Consider the following 27,328-nt stretch of genomic DNA (forward strand, 5'->3'; position numbering starts at 1 on the left):
CCTTTGCATTATCCCATCAACATTTCCAACACCCAGGGCTCAAAAAAGTACATCAGATTGGAGCCTTTGCTCACCCCCCACCCCATGCATGGGGCTGTGCACAGTGCTGAGGGAGAGGCGCTGCCCTCGGAATGGCCACGCAGAGGTTGGCTGAGTGCTCCCCGTCTGCATTTTTACTCTCTCAGCAGAAAATGATTCATTTTTTTTTCTTCTTTTAAATCACAGAGAAAGTTTCAACGTTTCGACTGAAAGATTTAATATTTAAAAGGAAATATTTTCTATTTTTTTTTCCAAAAAAAAAAAAAAAAACCCACCAAAAGCAAACATCAATAAAAAAAAAAAGGTTACCTTGTCATTTTCACTCCTCTCTCGTTACAACCAGTGTCTGCCCCTATCCCCTACACCTCACATGAAGCAACAGATGCGGTTCTATACACAATGTGGGGCTCAGTGCGTTGTGTGAAGGAGCTCAGACCCCCGTGCAGCCCACAGACCCCCATGGCAATCACCTCATCGCACAGCACTGATGGAGCAGGATAAGAAACAACTGAATCGAGTACATCTGGCCCCAAAAAGAAGTGTCCAAGGAGAGATTTTACTTAGGGGAAAAAAAAAACAAACAAACCAAAAGCTCACGTTTGCCTAAAAAGAGCCATCAAAACCAACAACAACAACAACAAAACAGAGCTACTACTCAAAAAGTGTCTATTTACAACCTGTGAGCCAAACGCCCATTTGCTCTAGTTTCACTGCCTTGTGCCCACTGACAACCCAAGCACGAATCCGCATCGCTCTGATCTACTTAGGAGCATTAAATATTTACCCCTTCACGTGAGGAGAGTCGTGACACGACCATGATCTCCCCAGCAATATGGAAGGTGACATTTCCCACCCTTTGGCATCTCTTGCACTCAACTCCCTCTGGTCTCACAGCTGAGCAGGGCAACCTCCAGCCAGGAGGAAGGAGGGCAGAGAATAGCACGGCTCCATCCCCTACAGCATCCCCCAGCACATTGCACCGCTGCTCCAGAGGTTTGGTATCAGACAAAGCCCAATGGATGAATGACAGGAAGAAGGGATGGCCAATGCTTGTCTTTGTCCCATCAACACTACACAAATGGACTCTGTGGTCATTGCAGTCGGAAGTTCACAAGGGGCTGCAAGCAGTGCCATCCTCCATTGGGCAGCTGGGAGCAATAACAAGACCTGGACACACATTTTGCAAAAGGAGGCAATTTTTTTTAAAGCAAAAAAAAAAAAAATTAAAAAAAAAAAAAAGAAAACTGTAAAATACTTAATATATATATAAAAAAAAAAAAGAGGGAAAGAAAAAAAAATCAGGAGGAAAGCAGAAGGGCTCAAAGCAAAGCAAGCATGGTGGTGGGTAAAGCACAGTCGTTGGCCTTGGAAGCCAATGGGAAACCAAGGCTGCCATCTAGACACGGGTCTCTGGTGAAATGAACTGGGTGACCTCGGCTCAGTTTGGGGTTTGGTACGTGTGCGTGACAGTAACAGCATGGCAGACCCTTCTCTTGGGAAGCTCTGAAATGAGTGGGGGGAAAGAGGGTCCTGACATAGGAATCCTTCCAGATGAGGGATTGCCGGGCAGTCCGGTGTGAGCACAGAGGTTTGCAAGCAGAGGGCAGTGTTTCATGCTGATAGAGCTAAGCAAGGGCTCATTCTTGAAGTGAATGAATGTATGGAAGAGAGTTAAAATGTCACTGTCGGTGTTCAGATTCTCGGGGAGGTCAGCTGCAGCCTGAGTCCCTGGAGTTGTGCTGCTCGGGGTTCCCCTAAGCACGGCCTTCATTGGGCAGTGCTTGGAAGGCACTGTGCCGCCAGATGTTGCCCCAAGCATTGTTCCTGGAGAAGTTGGTCCATAGCTGGAGGTCAGAGCTCCTCGTACACGGGACGGAGTGGTCTCAGTGGAGGTAGGTAGGTTGGTTCCATCGGTACCAAGATCTGCGTGCGACACAGCGAATCAGAGCTACGATCACCACGTGGTTAATTTTCCCCCTTGAAACAAAAACCATTCCTACTCCTCTTGCGTTCCTGCTCAGACTTGGCAGCCAACGAGCGCTCCTTTGCCCTGCAGGAAGCTCCCAGCAAACCCCTGCCTTTCCGAGCAGCCGCCTGCACTGAGCTGCTGGTTCCCACACCTGGCTGCGGGGCTTCCTCTGCGTAAGCACAGCTCTGAGTCATGGCACGGGGTGATCCGTGACTCAAAGCCCAGCAGCTACACGCAGTGCCCTCTGCTCTCAGCTGCCTTCCTCCGAACGCAGCATCCGTGATGTCACGTGCAGCGAGCAGCAGAAACCAGGGGTGCAGAGGGCAGAGCAGTGGGGGCACAACCGGTGATATAATGAGGAAGGCTCGGAGCCTGCATGTGTAATGACATGCCGTCATGTGGCTCCGTGTTGGTGGGGCCTCTACAGGGCTGCACGCTCTGCCTTAAAGCCCCACTGCTTTTATCTCATCTCTACCTATGGGACTGCGCTGCGCCCGCCCCCCACTCCACCTTACCCTGAAGAGTTGAAACCGGACGAGTTCATGGCAGCTTTGGAGTTGCTCTGGGCTGTGCTGGGGCTGCTGGCGTGGAGGGCACTGCCAGGGGATGAGGGCCTGCTGGAGTTCCCTGGGGAACACGATGATGTTACTGCGCGGCAGAGAGAGCAGAGTGAGGCTGGGATCTCCCTTCTGCCCCAGCCCCTCATGCCTCCTGTTCCCACCCTGTGCTGGAGTGCCCTCCTTTGGCTGCTTGGCGTGTGGCTCCCAAACCTCAGCACCCCAATGGGATTATCTTGGAGGTGTTAGCACAGCCGGGAAGCTTTCCATGGCTTTGATCCAGCCAAGAGAAAGGCTCTGCTCTTCTCACACCCCCCAGACGACGCTATGCTGGGCTACTTCCCCAGGGTTATCATGGCCTGGAAGCCAAGTGGCCAGAGAGCAAGAGCAGAGGAGGGAGGGAAGGAATGGGAGTGAGGTGGTTTGTCAGGGCTTACCTGTCCCAGGCATGGTGCTGTGCACCGGGTTGACAGAGAGGGGCCCCAAGGACCCTGAGGTAGAGACCTGAGGAGGAACAGAGACAGGCAGTCAGCAGATGGCACTGGGGGTGTGGATCCCAAATGGTCCCTCCTTCACATTCCCTTCACAACATGTTGTCTGCTAGGCACACTTCCTACCCCCCATATACCTCTTCATACTCTGTTGGACATGCACAACTTCCACATCCAGGGTCATGCAAAGAAACCAGAGCAAGTATTACAAGTGTCTGATCTAAATGGATAGGTCAGCTATGGAAAAGCCCGAAGTGAGGCTTTCTGGAACGGCTGATGGCCAGTCCAGTAGGAACTGCTGCCCTCTGGATGTTCTCAGCAATGCCCCAGCTTGTTCTGGTCTCAGCACAAATAGCCCCATTTCCTTTGAGGAGCTCTTCACGGGCAAGAACTCTCATGTGACTATTACTAATTTGGTGGCTGTAATCAAAGCAAGCCTGGGGCACCTGGAGTCCAACTGAGATACCTCAACTACAGGCAATGTGTTGGTCAGAGTGACTGATGAGCACTCTGCATGACGCATTCACAGGATAACCATCCACCAAAGCTGCTGCTTTAAGAATTCATCTTGTGCTTGCAACTGTAGACCAAAGGTGTTGTGCAACAAGTGACCAAACTTCTCAGGATGTTTTTCTGCCTTCTAATAGATAATTCTGAAACCCAGAAGATTTTAAGATAAAATACTGCTTGTGAATACATCCTCTCCCTCCTACTCACATACACTCCAGTACCAACGCCACAGGGAGGTTCCTGCCACTTTTATACATGGAAGCTCCTGGGCAAATATTAACTGGCAGAAATGCAATAGCAACTTGTTACATCCCAGCAGATCACAGGACGTGCTTCCACTATCTCTCACAATTTCTTCTGTCTTTCTTGGGAATGAAAATACCCTTGCCGAAATGGAAACGTGCAATATGTGAGAAGGACAGGTAACACCACTGCTGTGCATTCTGCATTTCTGCATGGATGGAATTCAGCTCCTCAACCCCGAGCATCTCACCAGTCTGGAATTGTAGATGGGCGATTTGATGGGGGATGGCATCGGGCAGCTGATCCGTTTTTCCTTCTGGCGCCGGTTGCAGAACCAGACCCGAACCACTTCTTTTTCCATGGAGAGCTGCTCTGCTATCAAGGAGATCTCCTCTGAGCTGGGCTTGGGGTTCTGCTAAGAAATAGCAGGAGGTTAAAGAAGGCTCCAGATGTCTCTGACTTATGGCGTCAGTGCATTCTTCTGCTGCTGGACAAGGGTGGGGTGGGTTGTAAACTGGAGAGGGCAGAAAATTTGCTTCTAAGGCAAAAGGTAAACATTTGTATGAGAGATCACGTTCTGTGAACCAGAAAAGCGCCTCTGATTCAACATCAGATCCCATGGAATCAGCGGGGATGAGTCACAGTGCCTGGCCCTGCTGTTGCACAAAGCATGCAACGCTTTGATCCCAGCAGCACCCTCAGTAGTCGCTGGAGAGGAAGGTCATGGCTATTGGACACAGCTCCGAGTGCTGTTTGTACACCCCTGCACCATCTCACAAAACCATTTCATCTCTTTCTTCCTCCATCCCCTGTTTATAAATGTACCCCATCCTCTTTTTTCTGACTCACTCATTTTCTGGCACGCTTGACAGCATTAGGTCGGTGGTTTTTGATCTGAGTTGGAGACTTCAGGGGAAAAACAACCCAGCATGGTGATGCCAGGGCAGCTTTCCTGTTACAAAGAATAGGTACTCGCTAAAAAATGAGCTGCCTGGAAAGATCTGAAAATGACTGCCTTTTGTTCTCGTCAACAGCCATAGAAGGAAAATTTGACATGATCAGATGTGATGGAGAAAACAAGGAAAAACGAGGGCTGGCCAGAAAGAGTTTTGATGAAAAACGTTCAATGGATGATGTACCCCAACTGACTGAAAGCTCTGTTCACTCTCTGTAGTGATTTTTTCTTGAAAACCTTCATGTTTAAGAAGTGAAAGTCTCCACTTTCAGAATGGTTGGGCAGCACCCACTGTAGCAATGCTTGGCTCCTTCCCGCACCCACAGGAGCTGTCCAGCAGCTCCCAAAGAGAAGAGGGGCAAGGAGGCATCTTCCCAAGCACGCCCCTAACCTGCTATCAAAACAGACAGAAAAGTGGTGGAGAGCTCCCAACACATTGAAACGTTCTCTCCTCACATCTTGGAATCTTTTCTCCAGCGTGGAGCGAATGTTGGTCTCAATGCTGGTTCGCTTCTTCCTTTTCCGTCCGAACATCTCGTTCACGGAGGGGTAGGAGCTGGGAGTGCTCATGGAGGAATCCAAAGGAGCAGATTCTGTGGAAAGAGAAAAAGGGAGATACTGAAGATCACAAGTTATTTTCATTTCCAGCTCCTTTCTGGGAACCGTGGCACCTCGTAAAGTGAATGAACACATGGAACGTCACCTACCCGCATCACTCAGCCACTTCTCCAGCAGAGGTTTGAGCTTGCACATGTTCTTAAAGCTGAGGTTGAGAGCCTCGAAGCGGGAAATGGTAGTCTGGCTGAAGTCGTTGCCATAGAGCTTCCCCATGGCAAGGCCAACATCACCCTGTCAGGGAACAAGACACAACACATTTGGAAAGAGATATTCCAATTCCAAAGCAAATCTATACCTACCATTGTATCTGCCATTCCTCCATCCATATACACCCTTCCTCCACCCATTCCTCTGCCCCAAACTCCCCCAACCCGATGTGTTCCCATCCGAGTGACACCAGTGATCCTATAGAGGAAGCTGCTCACCTGTGTGAACCCCAGTTTGATCCGCCTTTGTTTGAAAGTCTTAGCAAACTTCTCGAGCTCCTCCAAGTCGCTGGGCTCCTCAGATGCTCCGGATGGAGTGAGGTGCTTGGCCACTTGCAGGTGCTGAGGTACATCCAGGTGAGGTTCGACGGATGAGCCAGGGAGCCCAGAGCGGCCCACGGCCTGTGAAACAGCCACAAAAATGCACAGAGTCAACTTCCATTGCCATTCGCCCGTAACAAAGCTGTGATTTACGTAGATGGGTGCTTCCCAGGTGGCAGCATGTGATGGTGGAAGTTACCTGTGATGCCAGGCTGGGTCCTGGCTGGGAGAGGAGAAGGCTGCCCTGCTGCTGGGGGAAGGAAAGGATGTTGGGCTGCAAGGCTGGGGAGAGAAAAGAGAGACATCCCATCAGATCGACTCCTCTGTCAGCACCCAGCAGCAGAGCATTGCTCCACGGGAAAGGCTCAAGAAGATCTAAATGAAAAACTTCAGCTAGCTCGTGTTCAGAATACATGACTTTTAGGACTTGTGGCCATTACAAGTGAGAGCAGCTCCAAAGCGGATTACAAGACAGGAAAGTTTGGGTTTTGTTTGTGATTATTTTTTTTTTTTTACTTCATGGTCTTTTAGCCTGAAAGGGATTATGAGAGTAACGATGTGGGTAAAACACTTCAGCCATTGATCCCTGCATGGAGCTCGTTAACATCAGGTTCAGCTAGGACATAGACATCTCCTATAGACATCTAAATTAGATTTTAGATGTCAAGCTGCAGAGAATTTATCACATTCTTAGCAGTGATCTCTGCTAGCACTTAATCACTGTAACTGCTGTGATAGTGCACCTTATTTCCAAGAGGAGCTTTGCTGACTCCAGCTTTCAGGTACTTGATCATGTTAGAAATATCCTGATCCTACAGTTAATCTCATGAACCTGCCCAATCTGCTCTCTACAATACATTTCATTTCCAAGTGTCACGTTGACCCTTTCTTTTCTCTCCTGCTCTATTTCAAACAAATTGAATGTCTTCTGGAATATATATATGCTGACATGAGATGATGAAAGGAAAAAAAAAAGAGAGAGAGGAAATCTATAAAACTAACAAAAAGTAGTATTTATGGATGCCATGGAATTGTTTAGTTGACAAGCTGCTGTGCACAAGCCCATACATACTACAGGGAATGTCCTAAAGGATTTAGTAGCAACTAAAGCAGTACAGATCCATAGACATTTAGCTGGGCTCTTGATGTCTGTTGTGGGTGAAGTCTGAGGAGGTTAGTGAGGATTTATGGCCCGTCCTGAAACAGGCAATATTTTCTATTGATTGGAACTGACAATTACATGGAAATCTATAGACATTTACGGACTTGTGCTGAAAAAGGGAAAAAAAAGATCATCTCCAGAATCTCTCTCCCTCTTCTCTCTCTTTCCTTTTTTAATTTAGATCTGAATGTGCAGGATCCCATTTATTTATTTAGATTGGGGCCTCAATAAGCCTTCGTTAATGCTGGAACAACTTTGAATTTCAAATGCGGGCTGGTAATGAGGTGCACATTTTTAACAGAGAAGGTAATTAATCACAGGAATGGCTTGCCTAGGGACATGGCGGATGCTCTGTCATTTGGAGTCTTTAAAAACATGATTGAACACCTTTGCAAGAGCTGAGCTCTAGTTGAAATGAAAATTACCGACTGGGTTCAGGAATCACCGGTTTGACAGCTGATGAACGCAGGCTGTTTTCGTGAGATGAAGTCTTCAGCAGCAATATTTTGGCTGAGAGTATTCCCAGCATCTCCCCGGCTGCTCGCTTCCACCCTTACAGCACAGAGCTCTCCCCCTCTCATCCAGCATCCAGCACTGCTGCCTGTAGGGCTGCGCACCGCATAATGAATCAGCCCTGGGAACTTCTCTGCCTTAAAAACAGCTTGAATGCACTAAAATCAACCCAAAACCGGCAGCCTCTTGCAAAGGTTAAAGCCACAGCCAAGACCCTTTGGCCATGAAATGCTTGACCTGATGTACTCATTGGTCAGAACTTGGGATGTATGGCCTGAGGGATGACTTATCACTATGAGGTGCGTCACCCTCACCAAGCTTCTCCTTGCACCAGACCCAGCTGTGCCTCCACTTTCACTCTCCAGTGGCTTCGCCTGCACGCAGCAGAGGGTCATTAACACTTGACAACCATCTATTCAAATGGAAGTGCTCTTGCACAACGCGCTGGCCACATGCCAGAGCATCCGTCTCCATCGAGTCTGGAAGCAGAAGGGGTCACAGCCAAACAAGTGGCCATCTGTTGGAAGGGCTGCAGCTGCCAGAGCAGCCCGCTTAACAGCAGAAACCGTAACTCTATCAAAGGAAGTAAAGTTCTGATTTCCACCATCATGTGTTTCTTATTATATATGAATAAAACCAGGCAGCAAGCAATAGATTATCCCGGCCTTGCCAGCTCCAATAATCTAAACTCTGGGCTGCTGTCAAATGTACATCTATTGTCAAACATACATCAGAGAGCTTCTTGATGCATCACTCAGCACCACTTGGCAGAGTGAAGATAAGAGATAGGTTTCCCTCTTGCCCACAGTATAATACTTTTTCAGAGCTGTGTGTGCATGGCTGCACTCAAGTTGCAGACCCTTTAGGGTTTTCAGTCCTGAGTTTTGGCTCATATAGAGGGACTTCTGTGCTGGAATAAATAAGAATGAGAAGAAGGGCCCAAACCCCTTTGCATCCGGCAGGCTGGGGGCTGAGGGCTACGTCTGTCTGCAGCAGCATAACCTCCATCAATGGCACGTCTGTGTGGCGCTTGCTGGAGGAACGCCATCCAAATACTGGAGATAAGGACAGCGCCAGGAGGACCTGCCCAAGCGCTGGGTTAAGCCCTCAGTCCTCTCTCCCCCCGTAGACGTCCCGGCCCCACAGACGGAGCAGGATTTGGGGCGGCCCCCAGGTGGCACTCGAGGAGCGCACAGCGCAACGTCTCCGCCCCGGACCCTTCCGAGCAGCGTCCGCGGCTGGGAACCCCACGGGGGACGGGGAAACCCATCTGGTGACACAGCACCGGGCTGGGGAAACCCAGCGACAAAGGTTAAAAGCGACAGGAGGGAGAAAAGACGGCTCTTCCTACGTAGGGATCTACGGATGGCAATGCCCCTTTCATTGCTCTTACCTTGCTGCCCTGCCTGGGACTGGGAGAGGAGGAACTGGGGGACGGACTGCATGTGGCCGGGAAGCAATACGAGCTGCTGCAGGGTGTGGAGAGAGCTCATATCCTACGGGAAAAGCAAACAACAAAGCTCAGAGATGTCAGTTCTCCGCACAGCATCACCTCTCTGTGAGGTTCCCCACTCCCCGATCCTTTATGCTGTCCTCGACCCCATTCACAGTTCTCATTCCATTGCTGGCACATCTCATATGTGTCCTTCGTGCACAGGTGAGCTGCAGGTCCAGAGCTGCTCCAGGATCTGAAGGTTTCAGCTTGGTAAGAAAAATTCCATGCACACATTGACATCCACGGGGAAAACGTGTGCTTCTAACTGAGAAAGTTAATGCTTGAAAGACATTTTTTTTTTGAGGGAATGGAAATCAAATCCTGCTTGTCAGGAGCAACAACAACCCCCCTTGGATCTCAGCTTCTCACAGACATTGTGTTTTTCAGAATACACTCCCTAAGATCACACAGACTGTCCCATCCCACCAACGCTGAGCTGCTTTGTGCAGGAGGATGAGCTCCTCTCCAGCACTGCGATGGACGCAGCCATCAAATCCCAGTGTGTTTTCTGCTCTTTGCCATATATCTGCTGGGCTTTTCCCCCTTTGCTCTGAGAAGAACAGCCAACAGGGACTGAGAGATGCTGAGAATGCTCCTTCACATTACCAGGGTCCCACATCTTCCGTAAGGATTAGGAAGTAAGAGTTGGCATTTGGTTAGGATAGAGATAAAAATGCTCCAATAAGACCAAATCTCTTTAGAAAAAAGAAGTCCCTCAAAGAATAAATGTCTTCCCTGATGTATATCGATAGGAGCAGACACGTACCAAGTTGGCTATGCTGGTTCAGGTTAAAAGTTAATCTAGTCTAGGGTGATAACTCCAGTGATGGCATTAAGCAAGCATTCACAGGAAAGAGGAAGGCAAAGGCAAACATATCCAACACTTCCCCTTGGTGTTGTCTCAGCCTCCAATCATTTTCAGCTCAAGGGATTTCCTGAGCATGGTGTGATTTTCCTTAGTAAAACCTCAACAGAAATCTCTCCTAAGCACACGACCAGCCTGCCTTTGGGTCCATGTCAACCACTCTGCATCCTTTGGCACGGCATTACACAGACCTGCTGAAAAGAGGCTGAGGAGGACGTTGATTTGTGCCAGCACAGATTCACTTTTTTGATTCAGTGTCCATCATATCCTCATGTCTCCTTTTGTCACTGCCAAGAGACGTGTTGAGTTTGGCAAGTGCCTCAGAAATGGCCTTTCCCTTAGACATGCTTGACCCCTGGTGCAGCAAAGGCACTCACCCCTGCGATCTGGCTTCCAGGCATCATCGAGGATCCCTGTACAAGGTGTCCTGACCTGGGGGGGATTGTAGATTGCAAGGAGTCACTGAGGTCTTCAGTTTTAATCTGGAAAAGAGCAAAGTGATGCTAGTGTTAGAGGACATACACGGAGGGGGTGGTTCGGAGCTGGAGATGGGAGAGATGGGGAAGGGATGGCTGTGGGACAGGGGGGAGAGGTCTGGACCCACTGCTTCCACCCCTGGCGCTCCCCACTTCTGCTCTCCTGTTTACCACACAGTTTTCTGCTCTGCCAAACCAAGGGGGGGATTTGCAGTTTGCTCAATTAAAGCACATTAACTTAAACACTTCAGGAAGCTTCCAGTGACTTAGTAGGCTTTAAAGCTTTCCTCAGACAAAACATTGAGGCATTCTATGGTGTTATTAGGAAGACACGACTACTTCCCTCTATAGACCACGACTAACAGCCCTGGGTTGGCTGTGGGCAGCCTCACACTTTTCTCTGTAGGTAGCAGCAAATGGAGAGCAGAGCAGGAGAGGAAAGGTTATGAAGTGAAAGACCTCAAAAAAGCAGCGTAACCCTCCAGATTTGAAAATGCACCACCCTTGGCAGTAAGTGCACCAAATGACGAGAAAACAGCAAGAGATCGGGAGGTCCCATTGTACTGGATCGGCAAAGTCCTTAGTTAGAATGAGCTATGGGGAAAATGCCCAATTCCACAGACATCAACCCTTTATCCAGTGGTCATTTAAGCCTACTTTCATTTCCAAGACAGATTTCATTCTACAAAAATCTTTCTTAACAATGTGGATTCAGAATTTACCACCCAGGGATGTGAGAACTGAATACCTTCATCTGGCTTACTGCAGAGTTTCCACGTTCCTTTTTAATATTGCCTTTATGTATAATGATGGTAACGTTACATCGTTACACGTTAACTGACATTTTTTTAGCTGGGAGAGAAGAGGGGTGAACCTCACTGGGGAGAATTTAGAAGTTTAGGAATTAATTCCTGAAAGCTGAGGAACATCTACGTGCAGATGCTGTACGCAAGAAAACATCCTATAGATCTCTTATAATACACTTTCTCTAAGGAAAGATACAAGCAAATAGATCCCGGATTTCAGCTTAAGTTCTTCCTGAGAGTGAGAGCGCTTGGAACAAGGCTCATTCATCTTAACCGTCCCTGTCCTAATCTAAGGCAGTGCAAGAGGCTCCCGATCCCACAAACTGGAAAAACCAGGAGAAAACCTGAAAGGACACGTCTTGAAGACCTCATCCACAGCCTCAGCATTGCAGATTCACTCCAACTACCGGGGCTGCACCTTCCATGTCCCATCAAGTGGCCCCCAACTCAACATCACCCAAAAGTGGAGTAGGGTCGCTTTGCTGGCGTTGTGCTGTAGGTGATGCAGCCTCCAACCAGCAGAGAGGAGCAAGAAATATCCCTTCTAAAGACCGTGGCCCAAGCAAGTACTTTTGGCCTGAAGGGAGTTTTCACTTCAGCTTGAGTAAAGCAAAAAAACACACAACATTCCCCACTGAGAGCAACAGAAGATGTGATCACTACAGCTGCGGTGCCGGGAGACCCGATAAACATTTTGGAAAGAGCTGTGCGGAGGGAAGAGAGTTACAACACCTCCTTCCATTGCAACTGCAGCTCTGGATACTGCCGAAACTCGTTTTGCAATAACACGAGCTCCTTGCGACAAGGGCTGTACATGCTATGAATTCCAGTTCTTTCCTACCTCTCAGGTTGGCATGATCATCCCGCACGGCCCGACGAAAAAAAATCAGATGGAAGAGCTTCTTGATTGCTATCAACGCGGGGTCGTGGTTAAATGACTAAATAGATGGTAGCAAAAGGCTCGGCAGGACACCGTTACCCTTGAGCCATCCGCTCTGCGGAGGGAAATGGCTTTTTGTATTTTTCCTTCCCTGAGGGTGTCTTAAAAAAAACAATAAAAATAAAATAAAAAAATAATAAAGAATCATCCGAGCCAAAAAGTTTTTTTAAAAAAATAAATAAATAAACGTCACCCCTGCTGGCAATCCATGGGTCAGCCCAATGCAAGGCGGTCATCCAAGTCCAAACAGTCCCAAGAAAGAAAAATGCTGTTCGTGTCTCAGAAAACGAGGTGCTGGATCCCTCCCGGGTGGTGATCCCAACGGGAGCGGAGCGTTGGAGAAGCACGAGCCATTTCCAAACTGAAATCAATTTTTACAGCTGCCAAGCGGAATGATCTGGAAGCGTTCCAGGCTGAAAGGGGTGTGTAGCTGCATCCCGGCATCGCACAATATGAGAACGGGAGGTGGGTTTGGCAAAGGACCGGTTCCCCATTTAAAAACAACAACATCTCCCACTGCTCCTTCCCCCGTCCCTGGAATTCTCTGGCTCTCTCCTGAGCAGTGGGCGGGATCCTGGGTGTTCTTGACAAATCCTCCCATGCACCTTTTTTCATTGGTTTTAGGCTCAATTTTACTTCTCCCTCCTCTTCCTCTCCCCACCAGGCCTGCAGCTGGCTAATTGTTCATTAGCGAGAGTTCGGGGGATATCCAAAACTTTTGGGTTGGTATATGCAAATCCTGTACCTTCATTTTTTCCCCAGCTAAACCGGCACTATTACCAACCATACGTTAAAGAACCCAAACCAAAAACCCCCCCAAAACCACACACATTGTGGGTGCGGCCACTCAAAATCATGAGACTCCCTTAAAATCATGTTAATTTCAAACTAATAAGACAAGGGCAGGAGTTGCCTTCTCCTCTCCCAGTACATCCAACCTGTGTTTGCAGGTATTTTCTACAGATACGAGAGCTTTCCTTGAGAAACCAAAGGAGGTTGAAATTGTCACGGGGTCACCCTATGTTGGTATTGGCCAAGCTCCATCCTACAGCATGGCAAGAGAGCAATGGCGATTCAGCTGAAGCCTGGACCAGGTCTTGCTGTTGTTCCCCAGCGATGACCGTGGTCAGAATGGGAAGAACCAGCATTTCTTCCCATTGGCTTGGTTGTGGGGAAACTGCACTCTCCAAGGCTAAGCGACTTGGTAGGAGAGCGGGATGAGATCAAACAGCACAAAGCTCCCTGCTCGCTTTTGGGTGCCCGCCCCGGGCTGCAGCAGGTAACGGCAGGCGGCACCCGCATGCACGGCTCCTTTGGGGAGAGGAATCACACTTGCAAATCTCAGGTGGATGTTTTCACAGCCTTAAAATAGGGTCAGCTGCCCCCGAGCGACGCGAGTGAAAAAACACAGGAAGGGTGACTGGAGAAAGGAGAGTCCCTTCCTTCAGTTGGCGAGCACGCTTGCTGGGCATGGCCAATGATGGATTGTTTCTTGCCTATCTCTAGCCCGAAAACAAAAACAAAAAGCAAAACAAACTAAGAAACATATTGAGGGCGATGGAAAATGATCAAAGCTCTTCGGCTTGCTTGCGTAACTGATTTGTGGATGGTGTTTCATAAACATTTCATAAGAAGGAGAATTATGAAGAAAACATCTCCCAACCTGCCTGCAATTACTGCACAAACTCTTCCTTACCAGTAGGAAGAAGGGGAGGAAAAAAAAAAAAACGTACATCTGTTTTGTAACTGATCTGTGAACTTTTGGCAAACATTCGGCTCGTGAAAACATCCTGCAGACATATTGCAGAGCTGCACGGAGCTGGCCTTACACGAGGAAGTTGGAGAGATTCACATTAGCAGCTCCGGTCTCAGCACGTGGAAGGCCGTACCCTTCCAACAGACAGACAGACAGACGGACGGAGCGAGCCACGTGCACGGCGGGGAGCTGGCAGCAGGATGCCATTGGTTGGACAGAGCTCTGGCTGCAGCTCCTGGCATCCACCCAGCGCCAATGCCAGGGGCTGCTGGAGGTGCTGCACGTTGCCTCAATTAGCAATTCAGGTAATGAAGAACAAGCAGCCGGCTGTGGCCCCTAGACCAGAAAGAAGCAAAGCAGGGCACTGCGTGCTGGCCATCTGCATGGCTCATCCTTGCCCACCAGGCAGCCCACACACAGCCCTAAGCCACCTCCTATGGGAGAGCACTGATGGGACAGCACCACTCCATCCTCCTCTTTGCACAGGTGGGACTGAGTGACTCAGCCCCCTCTGGGATGCTTAACCTACATTGAGATAAAAGCTGCCCCAAAAGCCACACCAGCCTTCCCCAGCACCGGGCAGGAGCTGCGGTCGTTCTTTTAGGGCTGAAGACAATTGTATGTGTTGGGTAGTTTCTATTTAGCCGGTAACCTCTTTGAAACAGGTATTTATCTGCCCTCGTATCTGGCTTATCTCACAGTCAGCAATTCACGACTGTTTAAACCTCTGACTTACGCGTATCCCTCCTGCTACAGCTGCAGAAAGGAGTGGGTATGGCTGCTGGGGAGGTGATTGGGCACACAGAGCTTCAGAGGGTCTGAGCCAATTGCCCTTCGCCAAAAAGGAGCAGCACATTTCTTCCTGGGCTGAATCATTCCCCAAGTGCCATTTCCTACAGCAGCATTGCCTGAAGTCAAGGGAGGATGCCTTATGGTAGAACCAGATATCAGAAGTGCATTTGGGGCTACCGCATCTCGCCAAGCCTTCCCACCTTCCCATGGTGTCAGCGTGCTTCACTGTGAATTACCTGCACATGTGGGCACCATAAAATAAAACACACTCTAATAATAAATTACAGCAATAAGAATAATGGGCTTGCAATTACTATTTCCACGTGTGCTATCCTGCACACGCAGCAAGGCTTAACAGACACTGAGAAGAAAGCAGAAAACTCCAACATTAATACAACAGTATCCCACCCTATAAAAATTGATATCCTCTCACACCAAAGGGTGGGATCTTTAGGAGCTGCCAGCGTGACAAAAGCAGAATTGATCCCACGCTGAATGCCTGCAGATGACATCCCACTGAAAAATTGGAATGTAATCCCTAACCTCAACACACCTGCAACAGAGCTTTACGAGGCCTCGGCGCTTATCAATTGAGGTCGGATCTGATATGCTTTAACCCTCTGAGCTTCAGCTCAGGGCACTCATGGTTGTACCACAGCTGCAGCAAAAGCAGGGGTGGGAAATCAAAACTGAGTGTCACCGAGATATGAGCCCCATAAAGGGGAACTGACAGAGCCACGCTCCACTTTGCATTCGCAGCTCTTCTGGTACAGCATAACCACACTGCTTTTGCACGGAGGCACAGAACAAGAGGAAGTCCCCCATGCTCTCTGCACCGAGTGACAGGACTCAGAATGCTCGTGTGAAGCACAGTGGGCTCCCAGTGCCAGCACTGGGCATGGGAGAGGGGAACTGGAGTCAGAGCTGGATGAGCACCAATCCCTGATGGTCACTACTCACAGCTGAGCCGTCCCCGTATGAGCTGAGGGCTTTGGGGTGGCTGTCTGCATCCAGAGAGCACAGAACTGGCCAAGGGATACTGACAATCAGCAGCTCAGAGCATCTTCACTCTTATTATTGGTACTCAGGCACGCAGTGCCTCCCCTACCAGGGCTTGTGGACGTGACAAACTGGAAGTATTTATAAAAAAAAAAAAGGAGGAGATGTCATTTTCTTGGTCAGAATGGTGAGAACCTCTAAACCAAGCATGGAAAACTGCTTTACCACCATAAAGACTCTGATTTCTCCCACAGCTGCATTCCAAGACTGCCCCCAGCACTGCCCACCTGCACCAATCTCCCCATACATTGCAGCACTGCTCCTGCATCTCACTCAATTCCACTTGCCCAACTTCCAGTGCTCTCCAGAACTCCACCTCTGCCTACACCTTGGTGCTTATCTCCTCTCCCACCCTGAGCTGCATCCCTGCCCCTTTCCTTATCAATCCGATTTCACACACACCAGGCTACATGGCTTCTCCCAGGCCCTCCTGCGTGCTTGCACAGGTTCCCTGGAACCTGACCACGTTCCTGTTGAAGTCAGAAGCAAAGCTGTTTGATAGAGCCTCGCTGGGGCCAGAACCAAACCTTTAACCGCTCATGAAAAATTTCCCCTTTCCCACAGATCTCCAGCCAGTGGGGAGCAGACTGTGCTCGTTCTGTGTTCTCCATGCCCTCTGGCTGCCAACCAGCCAGAAACCATCCCAGTACCGGAGACTGGGGGAGGCAGTGCCCGGATCTTTCACACCCCAGCAGTGCCATGCTTGGGGGGGTCCCCCAGTGTCACAGTGCTCACCACATCTCACAGTGGTAAGGAATTCATTCGCAATCAGCTGGCTCCCATGACTGGGGTTGGCTCCATCCCAGCTCTGCAGGTCCCTCTGATCGGGGCAGGGGAGTTTTGGCACCCACTGCCCCGGGGAACTGGAACACAAGGAAAGGAATGGAATCAAAGGCATACAGCGGGATATAGTCTAAAAATGGAGAGTGGGAAAGATCAACACTGCTGGACAGCAACACATCATTTTTCATTTTGAGTGGAATCGTAGAATGGTTTGGGTTGGAAGAGACCTTTCAGATCACCTATTTCCAACCCCCATGCCATAGGCAGGGATATGAAAAGCAGGGAGGGAACGGAGAGTAGAGAGCTCTGGGTGACTTCCACGTGTTGGGTGTGCTATAGTGAGAACCCCACGTCTGCCCCCCGAGGGGCTGAGCTCCGCCAGTCCAACCCTCTGATTTCACATGGAGCGTGAGCACATCACCTCCAGGACAGGAGAAAGTGTGCTCTGATGTCAGGCTGCCAAAATTAGAGGCCTTGCTTGAAACCCCATCGCCTTCACCTCTTTATGCTATGACTTGCCCTTCTGCAAAATGGGTGCAGGGCCCCACCCTTGCTGGGTGGTGTAGGCTTTGATTGAATTCTCAGAGCTCACCAGATGAAAGGCCTTCAAGAATTTGGAGTCTTCTCTTTATTACCAATGAGCCATCCTCCAGCAGGCAAAAGAGTCATATCCATGCTTAAAAAGGTGCCGGGCAACCTAAATATTGCCTTGATGGTGACAACTGTGCCTTGGGCTCAGTTTCTATTATGGAAAAGATCATTATGTCTCTTTAGTGCATGAAAACAGAGCTTATCCCCTGCAAGCTCAGAAAACATTGACCAAAGGGTGAGAGGAGCACAACTGGAAGAGAGAACTTGCACAAAGAGAAGACCAGCCTGTCCATTCCTGATCCATAAGACAGCTTTGGAATAAACACCAGCACGAGATGTATTTCCATTGGGCCAAGGCCACAAGTGTAGGAAATAGCTTATAAATACAGGTCAGAGAAGGACAGAGTTTGTGAATGGACTGCAACCTTAGAGCCTGGTACAGCCCAGCAACTCAGAAGCAATGGTGGGTTGTTCCCAACAGTGAGTGGCTAACCAAACAAATTCAGTGATTTCAATCCAGCCCTTGAGAAAAAAATAAGAATAATGAATACATAAAAAACCAACAAACCCAAATCCTTCCTCCTATTTCCATCTTTTTCCCTACAAGCTTCCCCAGAGAGTCAGTGGCGTGTTTTGGAGTTGGTTCCCACCAATCTCATCTGAGGGCCTCTGAGGTGCTAAAACAAAACTAGCCTGCAGAAGAGGTTCCTCTACATGTCTGTCCTAAGCAAAGCAGTGCCATATTTAGAAACAGAGGACTTTCCCTCCAGCCAGGGCTTTCTCTGACGCTTTCCCAAAGGGCTGCATTTCAATGAAGAACCAGCACACATACAAATTTATGCAATCAGTCTATCCCTGGGATGGAGCAAGGGAACTTCAAAAGGGAAAGGCCAAGGTGGTGCTCCACTTAGATCCAGTGTCAGCCGAGGCAGATATGGACAGCCGGGCCCATTTCCAGCTAGAGGAGGCTCAAGAGATGAAAAGCAACTGCAAGACTTTGGCTGAGACCCCGGGGCGATGCGGAGAAGAAGAGAGAGAGTGAAATCTGAATTGATCCCCAGAGGGGAGAAGGAAGCAGGATGGGAACCTCCCCTCGAGAGGAGGGCAAAACAGGACGGGGATGGAAATCTGGAGGGCAGACTGAAACCTGAACTACCCACAGGGAGAGCCAAGCAGGAACAGAAATGACATCTAGGGAACACATGAGATTAGGGGGAGGTGGGAACACAGAGTGGAATGAAAAGCTATGAGAGATATCGCCGGGGGGAGGGAAGCCCTGATTGAGCAAAATTAAATCTGCAGGTTTTGCATCCCAGATATTAATAACAAAGTACCGAGCGAGCTGGGCCCTTCTTTCCACCTTCAAAAGGATGGAGGGGAGGAAGAACTTGTCTGTGGTTGAGCACAAGACTATGAATCAGAGAATGGGAGCCCGTATCCCGGCTCAGCCAGGGAGCGAGTCCCTGCATTACAATACGCCTCGATGTCCACAGGCAACTCTCCTATGAAGCACCCGCTGATTTCAGCTGCAATCACAGCATCTTTGGGAAAAGCCAGGCAGTCAGTGCCTGCCTGCAAGACGGGGCTGAACACCTCCCTACCTTCTGGAGGCACCGGGATGCTCGATTCATTAGCAAAGCACCTTCAGACGCGTGGGCGGAAAGGACCAAACAAGGTCAGGGTGTTATTAATGGTGCTGCAAAAGGCCACCTGTGATTTCTGATCTCAGATGCAGTTTGCCTGCTTGCTTTTCACACATCATGTGCCTACGGGACATCAGCTGTGAAAATCTGGCTCCTCCCTCAGAACAGCCATAGATCAAAGAATAAAGCTCCCCCAGACAATGACCCCATCAGGTGGGGACAGAGCAGGGAGATGGGGTTAGGGAAGGAGGTCCCCATGTGGCACCTCTGGCAGAGGGCTGGGATTGTAGCATGTGGAATCCTTCACCTGATTTTGGAAGAGTTTTCCAGAAGACTTTCTGTTCTTTTGGACTATTCTGGCAGATGCATTCAAGCGGCCAAAAAGTCAACTTGAGTCCTGGGAATGTTAAGCAGCAAAATGGCTCAGTGCTGATTGAGCACTGGGAGACAGAGGTGTGAAATGTGTCCCTCACGCTCATTAGGGACAGCCAGAATGGCTCGGTGTAGGACCTGATGTGGGACCTCATAGCTGAGCTGAAGCACACAGGAACACCAGACCTCATCAGTTGTTCTCTGATTTAACCCCTGTGTTCTCAAGATCTCTCCTGCCCCACTAACACGCCTTCCAGCTGCCTGCTTCCCAAGATCCTATTTCTAGGAGATCCACAGGAAAGGGGTGTATCCACATTACACCTCTAATGGGCGTAAAACAAAGAATATAAAGTAATAGGAGTAAAGAACCAACAAGAAAATTCAGGCTATGCAGAGCCCCAGGCTACTCAGGCACACGATCACCTGCTCATCTGTCTGAAATATGGTCAGGTCTCACGGCAGCATCACCTTTATATTGGTACAAATCTCCAACCCATCATTACCATTAAACAAATGACAGCCTGTCTGCAAGGGTTAGCCTCTCGCTGGAATGAAACTGCATGGCATATTTGGATACAGAGCACACAGAGATCCTGCTAAGCCTTCCCTGCCTTGGTTATCCATAACCTTATAGGAGATGCATACTGTCCCAGCATTGGAGTGCAGCGCAGTGATTGAGAGCGTCTCTGCAAGGAGCCCTCCTTCTGCCCTGGCAGTCAGAGCTGCATTGCTGCATGGCAGTAGGCAACATGATCCCACCCATCACCTCCCCAGTGGAAAAGGAGTCACTGACCCAGGATCTGCATCTTCCCCTGCTAACTGTGGGTGTGCTGCGTGCACATCACACACACAACGCCTGCTGTCACCCAAAACCATCACCCTCAGCTCTGTGAGCACTCCAGAACCAATATTATGTCAGCGATTAACTCCAGACAAAAGGGGCAAATTACCTGCTCTCCACAACAGCTCTCTTCAGAGCTGTCTATGAAAACAAACTTTCACCTTGCAGGGTGAAAGTTGCGTGTCCTAATGAGGAAATGATACAAACAAGGTCTCCCCACCTGGTGAAGAGCACTGCACAGCAGCAGCAAAGTCTCTGCTGCAATGCATCCAGGCAGAGCTCTGGACTCAGTGCCATTTTGCTGAAGCCACCCTTGCAGAGCTCCTTACTTCTCACCCCGACACGCTCTGGCCACGATCCCAAACCATCAAGAAGCAGATGTCCCTCCCCAGGTTGCCAGCACTGAAGGTGAAAGTTTATTACTCTCTCTTTGCATTTCCCTTGATATAAACAGGAAACAACCAGCATTAGACTCTCTAAATAAAAAGCCAAACCAGATAGGCAAGGCAGAAGATGCTGCTTTTTTCCATACACGCCCTTTCCCCTCTCATTCACATACAAATTACTGTCGCATCCAGGTGGGAGGAGAGGTTGAAGAGGGGAGGGGGGGGGGAAGAAGGGACGGCTGCCAAATAGGTTGAGGGAGCAGAAAGCAGCTTTCTCATAAAGCACAGGGCTGACCCACAAACTGCAAGAAAACCTCAAGCTCCACAAGAGTTTCCCTCCTCCCCATCTGCAGGGTGAGAGCCGTCCCAGCAGGGAACTGGGAGGCAAGAAGGGGTCTAACCAGGTCACTCCACCCTTCTCCTCCCGCCTGGAGCACAACAGGGGAGGGAAGCAGACCTGAAATGTAGGCCATCTACAAAGGCTGGGGGAGAGGCTTAAACGATGTGAGATTTATGATCTTCAAAGCGATTAGCGCCCAACACTCCAAATAAAGTCAAAGAGCTCTCGCGTTCGGCTCGGAGTTGGGTTTCAAACCATACTTCTCTGGCTTCGGCTTGAAAACTTGAATTGCAAGTTAACAAAGGGGAAAAAAAGAACCCCAAACCAACCCAAACCCCAAACCAAAATTAAAAAACCCACCAACTAATGAACGAGCTCGGCATCTGGTTTTACATGAGAGCGCTTTGATATTTCCATATCTCCCCTCTTCCTTTTTCCCATCGCTCGACATCTATTTGCTGAATTAAAGATAAATTCTCCAATGGCTGAGGTCAACCCGAAACGTGAGCGTGCGTTTGGGCTCATTTGAGATAATGGCAATGAGAAGAGCTGCTCAGCTCAACGTGTGGCCTTGGGAGAGCCAAGAGAGGGAGACAGAGAGCCACACTGCCTGCAGGGCCTGCGTCCACCCATAGGCTCACCATGACCCTACTGACTATGGGGCTGGCCCCACGCCTTGACCAGCAGCCCTCATTCAGCAGCATGCAGGGGACCAGGAGCTTAACAATAATGAGCCCAATCACTGGCAGCTGTGATACAGCTCTCCCTCACTGCAGTCAATAGCATTTCCTTGATTAACCTCAGCCCGGGATCCAGTTGTAACACCTTTGTGGTGTTGCCATAGGAAAAGTTTGCAACGATCTCGTGCTTTCATGGCTTATTTCTATCTGGAGGGAATTTTCTTTTATCGCCCGTCAGAAGCAGATTGGATTCTTCTCTTGGCGTGCAAAAAGCCTGTGCTTTGGGCTCTGCAATCCGCAGAGCTGGAGACACAAGACTTTTTGTTTTCAGCTGGGTTTTCCAAAAACCTGGAAGATGGCTGAACGTGTTAAGACACCTTTTGATAGGAAGTTACGACCCGCCCAATGCCAGAGCAGCCAAACCAACCAAACAGACAGCAGCTCGCTGACATCTGCCAGACCAGAGCCACCGAGGGAAGGCGGGAGGGCAGGAAAGTGATGGGGCAGCACCAGCTGCCCACCTGCTGCCAGCGAGGGAAGCCTGCAAAGATTGCAGCCCTTGGGCTCAAGGAAGGTGAAGCTGGAAGCAGGCAGGCTGCTGTGCTGTGAGGAGTGCCAACATTAAGTGCTGTTGGCTGCCCATGCAGCTGCTTTCCTTGCTACAGCTCCCCAGCCAGCTCCAGGCCCTGCAGCAGGTTGGTTGGTGGCTTTGCTCTCCAGACCGCCTCTTTTTATTTCCAAGGTCTGAGCCCAGCTCCATGGGTGGCCACAGGAGTCTTTAGCTTGAGACTTGGAGCATATACTCATGTTTCTGTGCAGATTCAAGACCTACGCTCTGAGCAGAGCTGCCACCTGCCTCCCTCTGCCATTGTGCTTTGAGGTTTGGGGATTTCTCAGAGCCAGGGCTGAAAATCTGCAGGCGTTCCATGAGACAGGGGCTGTTTTGGCTGCACGGAGCTGGAGGATAACATCGCACAGCAAAGGCAGCATCCCTGCAGACCCTCACGTGCTGCCCTGCGGCCAGAAGGACACGCATGCCTCTGGTGTCCCTTATCCCCACCACCTAGCAAAGAGAAGTCTGCTGTTGTAAGGCAGGCCTGGTCTTGACCCAGGCACTCCAAGACCTCAAACCACCTCATCTCCAGCCCTTGCTGATACTCCTGTGAGTCAGCCCCGTGCTCCCAGACTTGCATACCGCAGTGCTTTCAGTGCCAGTGTCGCACGTAGTGCAAATGCACGGAGCTTTGTGGTGGGGTTTGCTCATTCACCCATGTAACTGTGGTCCCTTTTGTTTCTAAATGACGATAGAAATAATTAAAAAGCCAGGGAAAGCCTCGAGCAAAGCGTGATTTAAAGAAACTCTATAATTAGCTGAATTTCTATGAAATGGGGAAGCCTGGAAACCCAATGTTTTATCTGCCATTGTGTCCCACAAGGGGAATTGGGAAGGACTTCTCTGGTTTGTTTAGCAGTAGCTCACGGCCTCGCAGTTTTGTCTCCTTGCAGGAGCTGCCCGGGACTCAACGAGATGAGCAACAAACAAACAGCGATCCAAGAAAGCAGGAGAATCCAGGGAGAGTCTTACCTGCCTGTTAAAGTCCAGCCCATTCTGCTCACTTCCTACAATGAAACAAACAGAGAGAAAAAAAAACAACAATCTCAGTATTAATGGTGGCCAACATCTAGCTAAGCTTCCCATAACCAAAGATACGCTGCTGGCTCAGCAGAAGCAAGGAGAGGAGAGGAAGGTGGAGGCGGTGTGGAGGCAACAGTGGGAGCGTGGGGCTCCAGCAGAGAAGAGCTGGAGGATGTAACACGTGCCCAGGGAAACCCAGCACTGTGCACAAAGAACCAGCTGTGGGAGAGGCCAGCAAGCAGGTGGCCAGGGCTGCAAACCAGGGATCTTCAGGAACCCGTGTGGCACTGGGTAATTACGGGATATCTGAAGGAACAGAGGGTGCCGTGGGGTTGTGCTCAAGAGGCGTCTCCTTGATTCCAGGAGAGATTGGCAGGCACAGGGGGAAAATCAGACAGGTTTCAGCCTGAAGGTACCGCACAGGCCCTCACTCATTCCCCTTTGATGATAAACATTCTCCCCCCGCCCCCCCCCCCCCCCCCCCTCCATCACACCTGCCAAATTCATCAGGAACATCACAGAGGAAAGGCTACACGCTCTGCAGAGGTGAATGCTTTAAGGGATTCCACGAAGCCTCCTTCCTTGCAAAGGCAACCCCAAGAAACCCCTTCCCTTCTCTTTGAGAGCCATTCCCTAACCCATTCTCTTCCAGTCCAACTGGACTCGTGATAAATAGCCCTAAACTGTTCATATCCCACCAGCAGAAGCCCCTGGGGGGCCGCCTCCTCCTCCCATGTTGTTTTTTTCCCCCCCAGTATAACGTTCCCCACGAAGCACAGCCTGGTGCCCTATGATCTGATCAAGCTCCAACACATCGTGTTATTCAAGAGTTCACATCTCCTGCATGGAGCTGGGATGCAGCACAGGGGGGCTGTGCAGGCAGGAGCACACATCCAGCTCACTGCTTGCTTTCAAGCCTCTTCCCTAACCCAGCATGTGATTCTTCAGCTCACATCATGCATGATATTCCCTGGTGAACAAGCAGAGCTCTTTGAGATCCTCAGGAGGTGGCATGCCCCCCCCCCCCATGTCTGCACCTTTCCCACCAGCCTGTCTGCATTTCTGCTGTGTTAGAGCCCATCCTCCTTGCTGGCTTCTTCCAGAACAGCCTTTCAAAGCTTTCTCTCTTTCCACCTCACCTTCTCCATGCAATCCCCTGCTCTGGCCATGGCCACCTGCTCCCCAACCACCCTACCCTGCTGCTCCACCCCAGGAATTGGTTCATTCATTGAGCTCCAGCTCCGAGCGCCAACGACTGCAAGGATAAGCGATGGGAATGCTGATAGCATTAATAGATGATTGCAATCAGCATCCACACACCTGAGCAGGGCTGCGTGAGGATCCTCAAGGCCTGCTGCTTCTACCTTTGAAACTCAAGGCGGGGGGGGGGGGGGGGTTGATGCAATCTAATGGCAGTAGCTGAAGGGAAGAAGGGCAAGAAGGAGAGAAGGAAACAAAGTTCCCAGTTGCTAAAATAGAACAGGAAGGAAAAGGTAATCTTCTGGTTTCTTGGATGCAAGACTTTCGCTCACGTTCAAATGCAGCATGTTGATGAGGCAAGATTCAAAGACCTTGAGGGAAATCCCTGGGTCCCAGTGATGAGGGCTCTGAGTCACCCCGCACACCCCAGCTCTTGGAAGCGGGCAGCAGCTCCGTGCTGCATCACTGCGCCACGAGCCAAGCTCTCCAAACAAGGCTCTGCCAAAACACACAGCGCTTCAAAGCGCCCAGGCCCAAGCTCCTCAGCACATCCCCTCCTCCTCTTCTAAGCTTCCCACTTTGTGCTTTTCCCTCCATCAGACTTGTGTTTTTTCCCCTATCCTCTCCCACGGGACCATATGTAGCACCGTCCCCTCCTCACATGAAGTCTGTTGGTGTTTTTTTGTGATGATGGAATCAGCTGGAGATGTGCGTGGAGATCCACACCAGCCAGTTTGCAGCTTGGGCATCCAAGACCGAGCCACTGCCCCAGGCTGTCTTGGTAGACAACAAGGAGCACCAAGCACCTCCAGAGGCCATTCCCCCAACCTATCTCAGCCTCCTATCTCAACCAGAGACGAACGGCCCTCTGGAGATGACAATTTCTCTTTATGGATCACAGAGAGACCCAAGGGCAACTGGTTCAGACTTAGATGTCCGAGAGTGAGGCACTTAAAACGGGGCGAGGTGATTTCTGCTCCCAGCGGTTATGTAAATGGGAGCTGGATACACAAATCTCTGCCACTTTTCAGCAGGATCTGGGAGTGTTTGCTCTCTGATTTATTTGCAAACAGATCTCATGGTTTTCTATTTCGGTACGAGCTTGTGTGTCAAGTAGAATTAACATGATTTCAGCTGCAAGCCAAGGTTGGGGCGTGATGGGGATAACAGCTCTTCTTCCAGCTATCTCAGAGACTTTCCTACAACCATTTCGAATGCAGACCGGTTCTCTCCCAGCTCCTACCAGCACCAGCACCCACAATGAAGCGCTTATTTCTCCCCTTACAGGAACAAGCTGCTCGAACAATGAGGATCTGCACTTGAGATTTAATCTTTCCTAGCTCCAGGTGATAAAAAGAAAGAAAAGTGTAAGTGGCAGCAGATTCCCAACTGCTGCAAACTGCCAGAACTCCACTCGTTTTGGTGGAGCTCCGCAACAGCCAACAAACACAGCCAGACACGGTGGGATCCCAAAGGCTCAGTGCAGCCCTCCGCTCCCAGAATTGCACCCAACCATGGAAACCCTGGGATTTAAAGGGAGCTCTGAGCTCCACGCATCACATTTCCTAGGAGCTTCCCCATCCACGAGGCTCCCGTGGGTGTCCTGGATGGAGGGGAAGAGGCAGTGATAAGCCCCGCAGCACGGCAGACAGGGACCGCACGGCTCTCCTCGCTTCACCTGGCAGCTGTTTTGCATAGCACTGGCATCAGATCTGGTGCGAGTTTGCCTGGGGAGGTTTCTCTGGGGATGGGAGCAGCAAAGCAGTTGCTTTCCTCCCCCCCCCAAGTCTGGGAGGCTTCGTGCGCTGAGAAAACCCAGCATCCACACTCCATCCCATCCGACCCAATTCCCACCGGGAGCTGCCCTGCCTGCCCAGCACTCGAGGATGAAAGCTCCACAAGGGGAGAAGGCAAAACTCAAGACTGCAGCACGTCTTCCCCTTCACAAAGCAAAGACATGCAGATATCACCTGCGGGACTGGCAGCCACCTGACGACACAGCCAGGTTGCCACCTCCATCCTGACTTCATTCTCCTTCCCACCCAGCTCCATGCATAGTTCACCTCACTGTTTGATCCTGGGAGGGATGGGGGAATTAGAGAGCGATTTCAGCCTGTAGCAGGTGTTGGGGAATTCCCATGGGGAATCAGTTTTCTGCCCCATGCATCTGGGAGGGAAATTCGGAACAGCTGAATGATGGTGGGGGAACAGTGCCAGGCAGACAGCGGGCAGTGGGTTGGGACTCAGATGTCTGAATTGCAGCATCTAATTGGGAGCCAATCGCTCTAGGCTGCCTCTACAGCCACGGAGAGGAAGCCAGTGCTTCCAGAGGGCAGCTCACCTCAGCCCTGGGACAGAGAGATGAATCAACCTCTGGAGCTGCCCATTCCCATCGCTGGCTCTATGGGGTGAGCAGGTCAGAGCACCGAATAGCTAGAAGTAAGATTTCTCTCTCCTATCCTCAAGTATTTTAGCATTGCAGCTGATAAAGTGCAGTGCCACTGGGGACTGACAGAGCAGGCTGGGTGCAGGGCACCTTCCAACATACACTTTCTTGAAGCTGAGGAACTAACTTGCTCACATGGACTGAAGTGTCAGATCTCTCAGCCTGAACAACACATGAGATTAAAGCACCACCCAAGAGCAGGTAAAGAAATGATATTAAACACGACTACAAACAGTACTTGAGCCCCACACTGTAAGCAAAGGAAACCTCTCACCTGCACTGAGCGTGGCACGGCTCTATCAAATCACAAAGAAATTCAGCATCCTCAGCAGCTCAGTTCCCTTTGGATGCTCAGCCACCACCCCGTGGATCTCTCCACCATTCTCAGCAGCCACTCCTGCAGACCCAGCAGTGAAAGCCTGGCTGCAATCACCTTTTCACATCTCAGTACCATCACCCTGACTGCCCCCACCTGTGTCTGCTGGTGATGAGGAGCAGAAGCTGCAGCTGAGCAGCCTCAGCTCTGTTCCTTTACCCCTGCTGGGATGCTTGCTGCTCCCAAGGCTAATTGACTTCAACAACGCTTCTTAAGGGGAGAAAGGGAAAGCGTGAACAGGATGGGAAGTTTGCAAAGCAG

General features: G+C 50.2%; 1 protein-coding gene across 3 annotated transcripts in view; it reads right to left on the minus strand.

The window, feature by feature from the left end:
* Nucleotides 1-575: 575 nt before the first annotated feature.
* The window catches only part of CCDC160 (coiled-coil domain containing 160), a 36,455-nt gene continuing 9,702 nt past the window's right edge, over nucleotides 576-27,328 (minus strand). For 2 of the 3 annotated variants that reach the window (XM_040652162.2, XM_015298185.4), the window contains 11 exons: nucleotides 22,995-23,029; nucleotides 10,322-10,426; nucleotides 8,978-9,080; nucleotides 6,109-6,191; nucleotides 5,808-5,990; nucleotides 5,472-5,613; nucleotides 5,221-5,357; nucleotides 4,060-4,221; nucleotides 3,003-3,069; nucleotides 2,524-2,656; nucleotides 576-1,962 (listed from right to left, as the gene is read on the minus strand). In XM_040652162.2, coding sequence (XP_040508096.1) covers nucleotides 1,923-1,962; nucleotides 2,524-2,656; nucleotides 3,003-3,069; nucleotides 4,060-4,221; nucleotides 5,221-5,357; nucleotides 5,472-5,613; nucleotides 5,808-5,990; nucleotides 6,109-6,191; nucleotides 8,978-9,080; nucleotides 10,322-10,426; nucleotides 22,995-23,029 — 1,190 coding nt within the window. In that variant the 3' untranslated portion in view covers nucleotides 576-1,922. The remainder of the gene's footprint in view (nucleotides 1,963-2,523; nucleotides 2,657-3,002; nucleotides 3,070-4,059; nucleotides 4,222-5,220; nucleotides 5,358-5,471; nucleotides 5,614-5,807; nucleotides 5,991-6,108; nucleotides 6,192-8,977; nucleotides 9,081-10,321; nucleotides 10,427-22,994; nucleotides 23,030-27,328) is intronic. The other variant, XM_015298186.4, reaches the window with a different exon arrangement.

This window comes from Gallus gallus, chromosome 24, assembly GCF_016699485.2.
Source record: "Gallus gallus isolate bGalGal1 chromosome 24, bGalGal1.mat.broiler.GRCg7b, whole genome shotgun sequence".
Taxonomy (NCBI): Eukaryota; Metazoa; Chordata; class Aves; order Galliformes; family Phasianidae; genus Gallus; species Gallus gallus.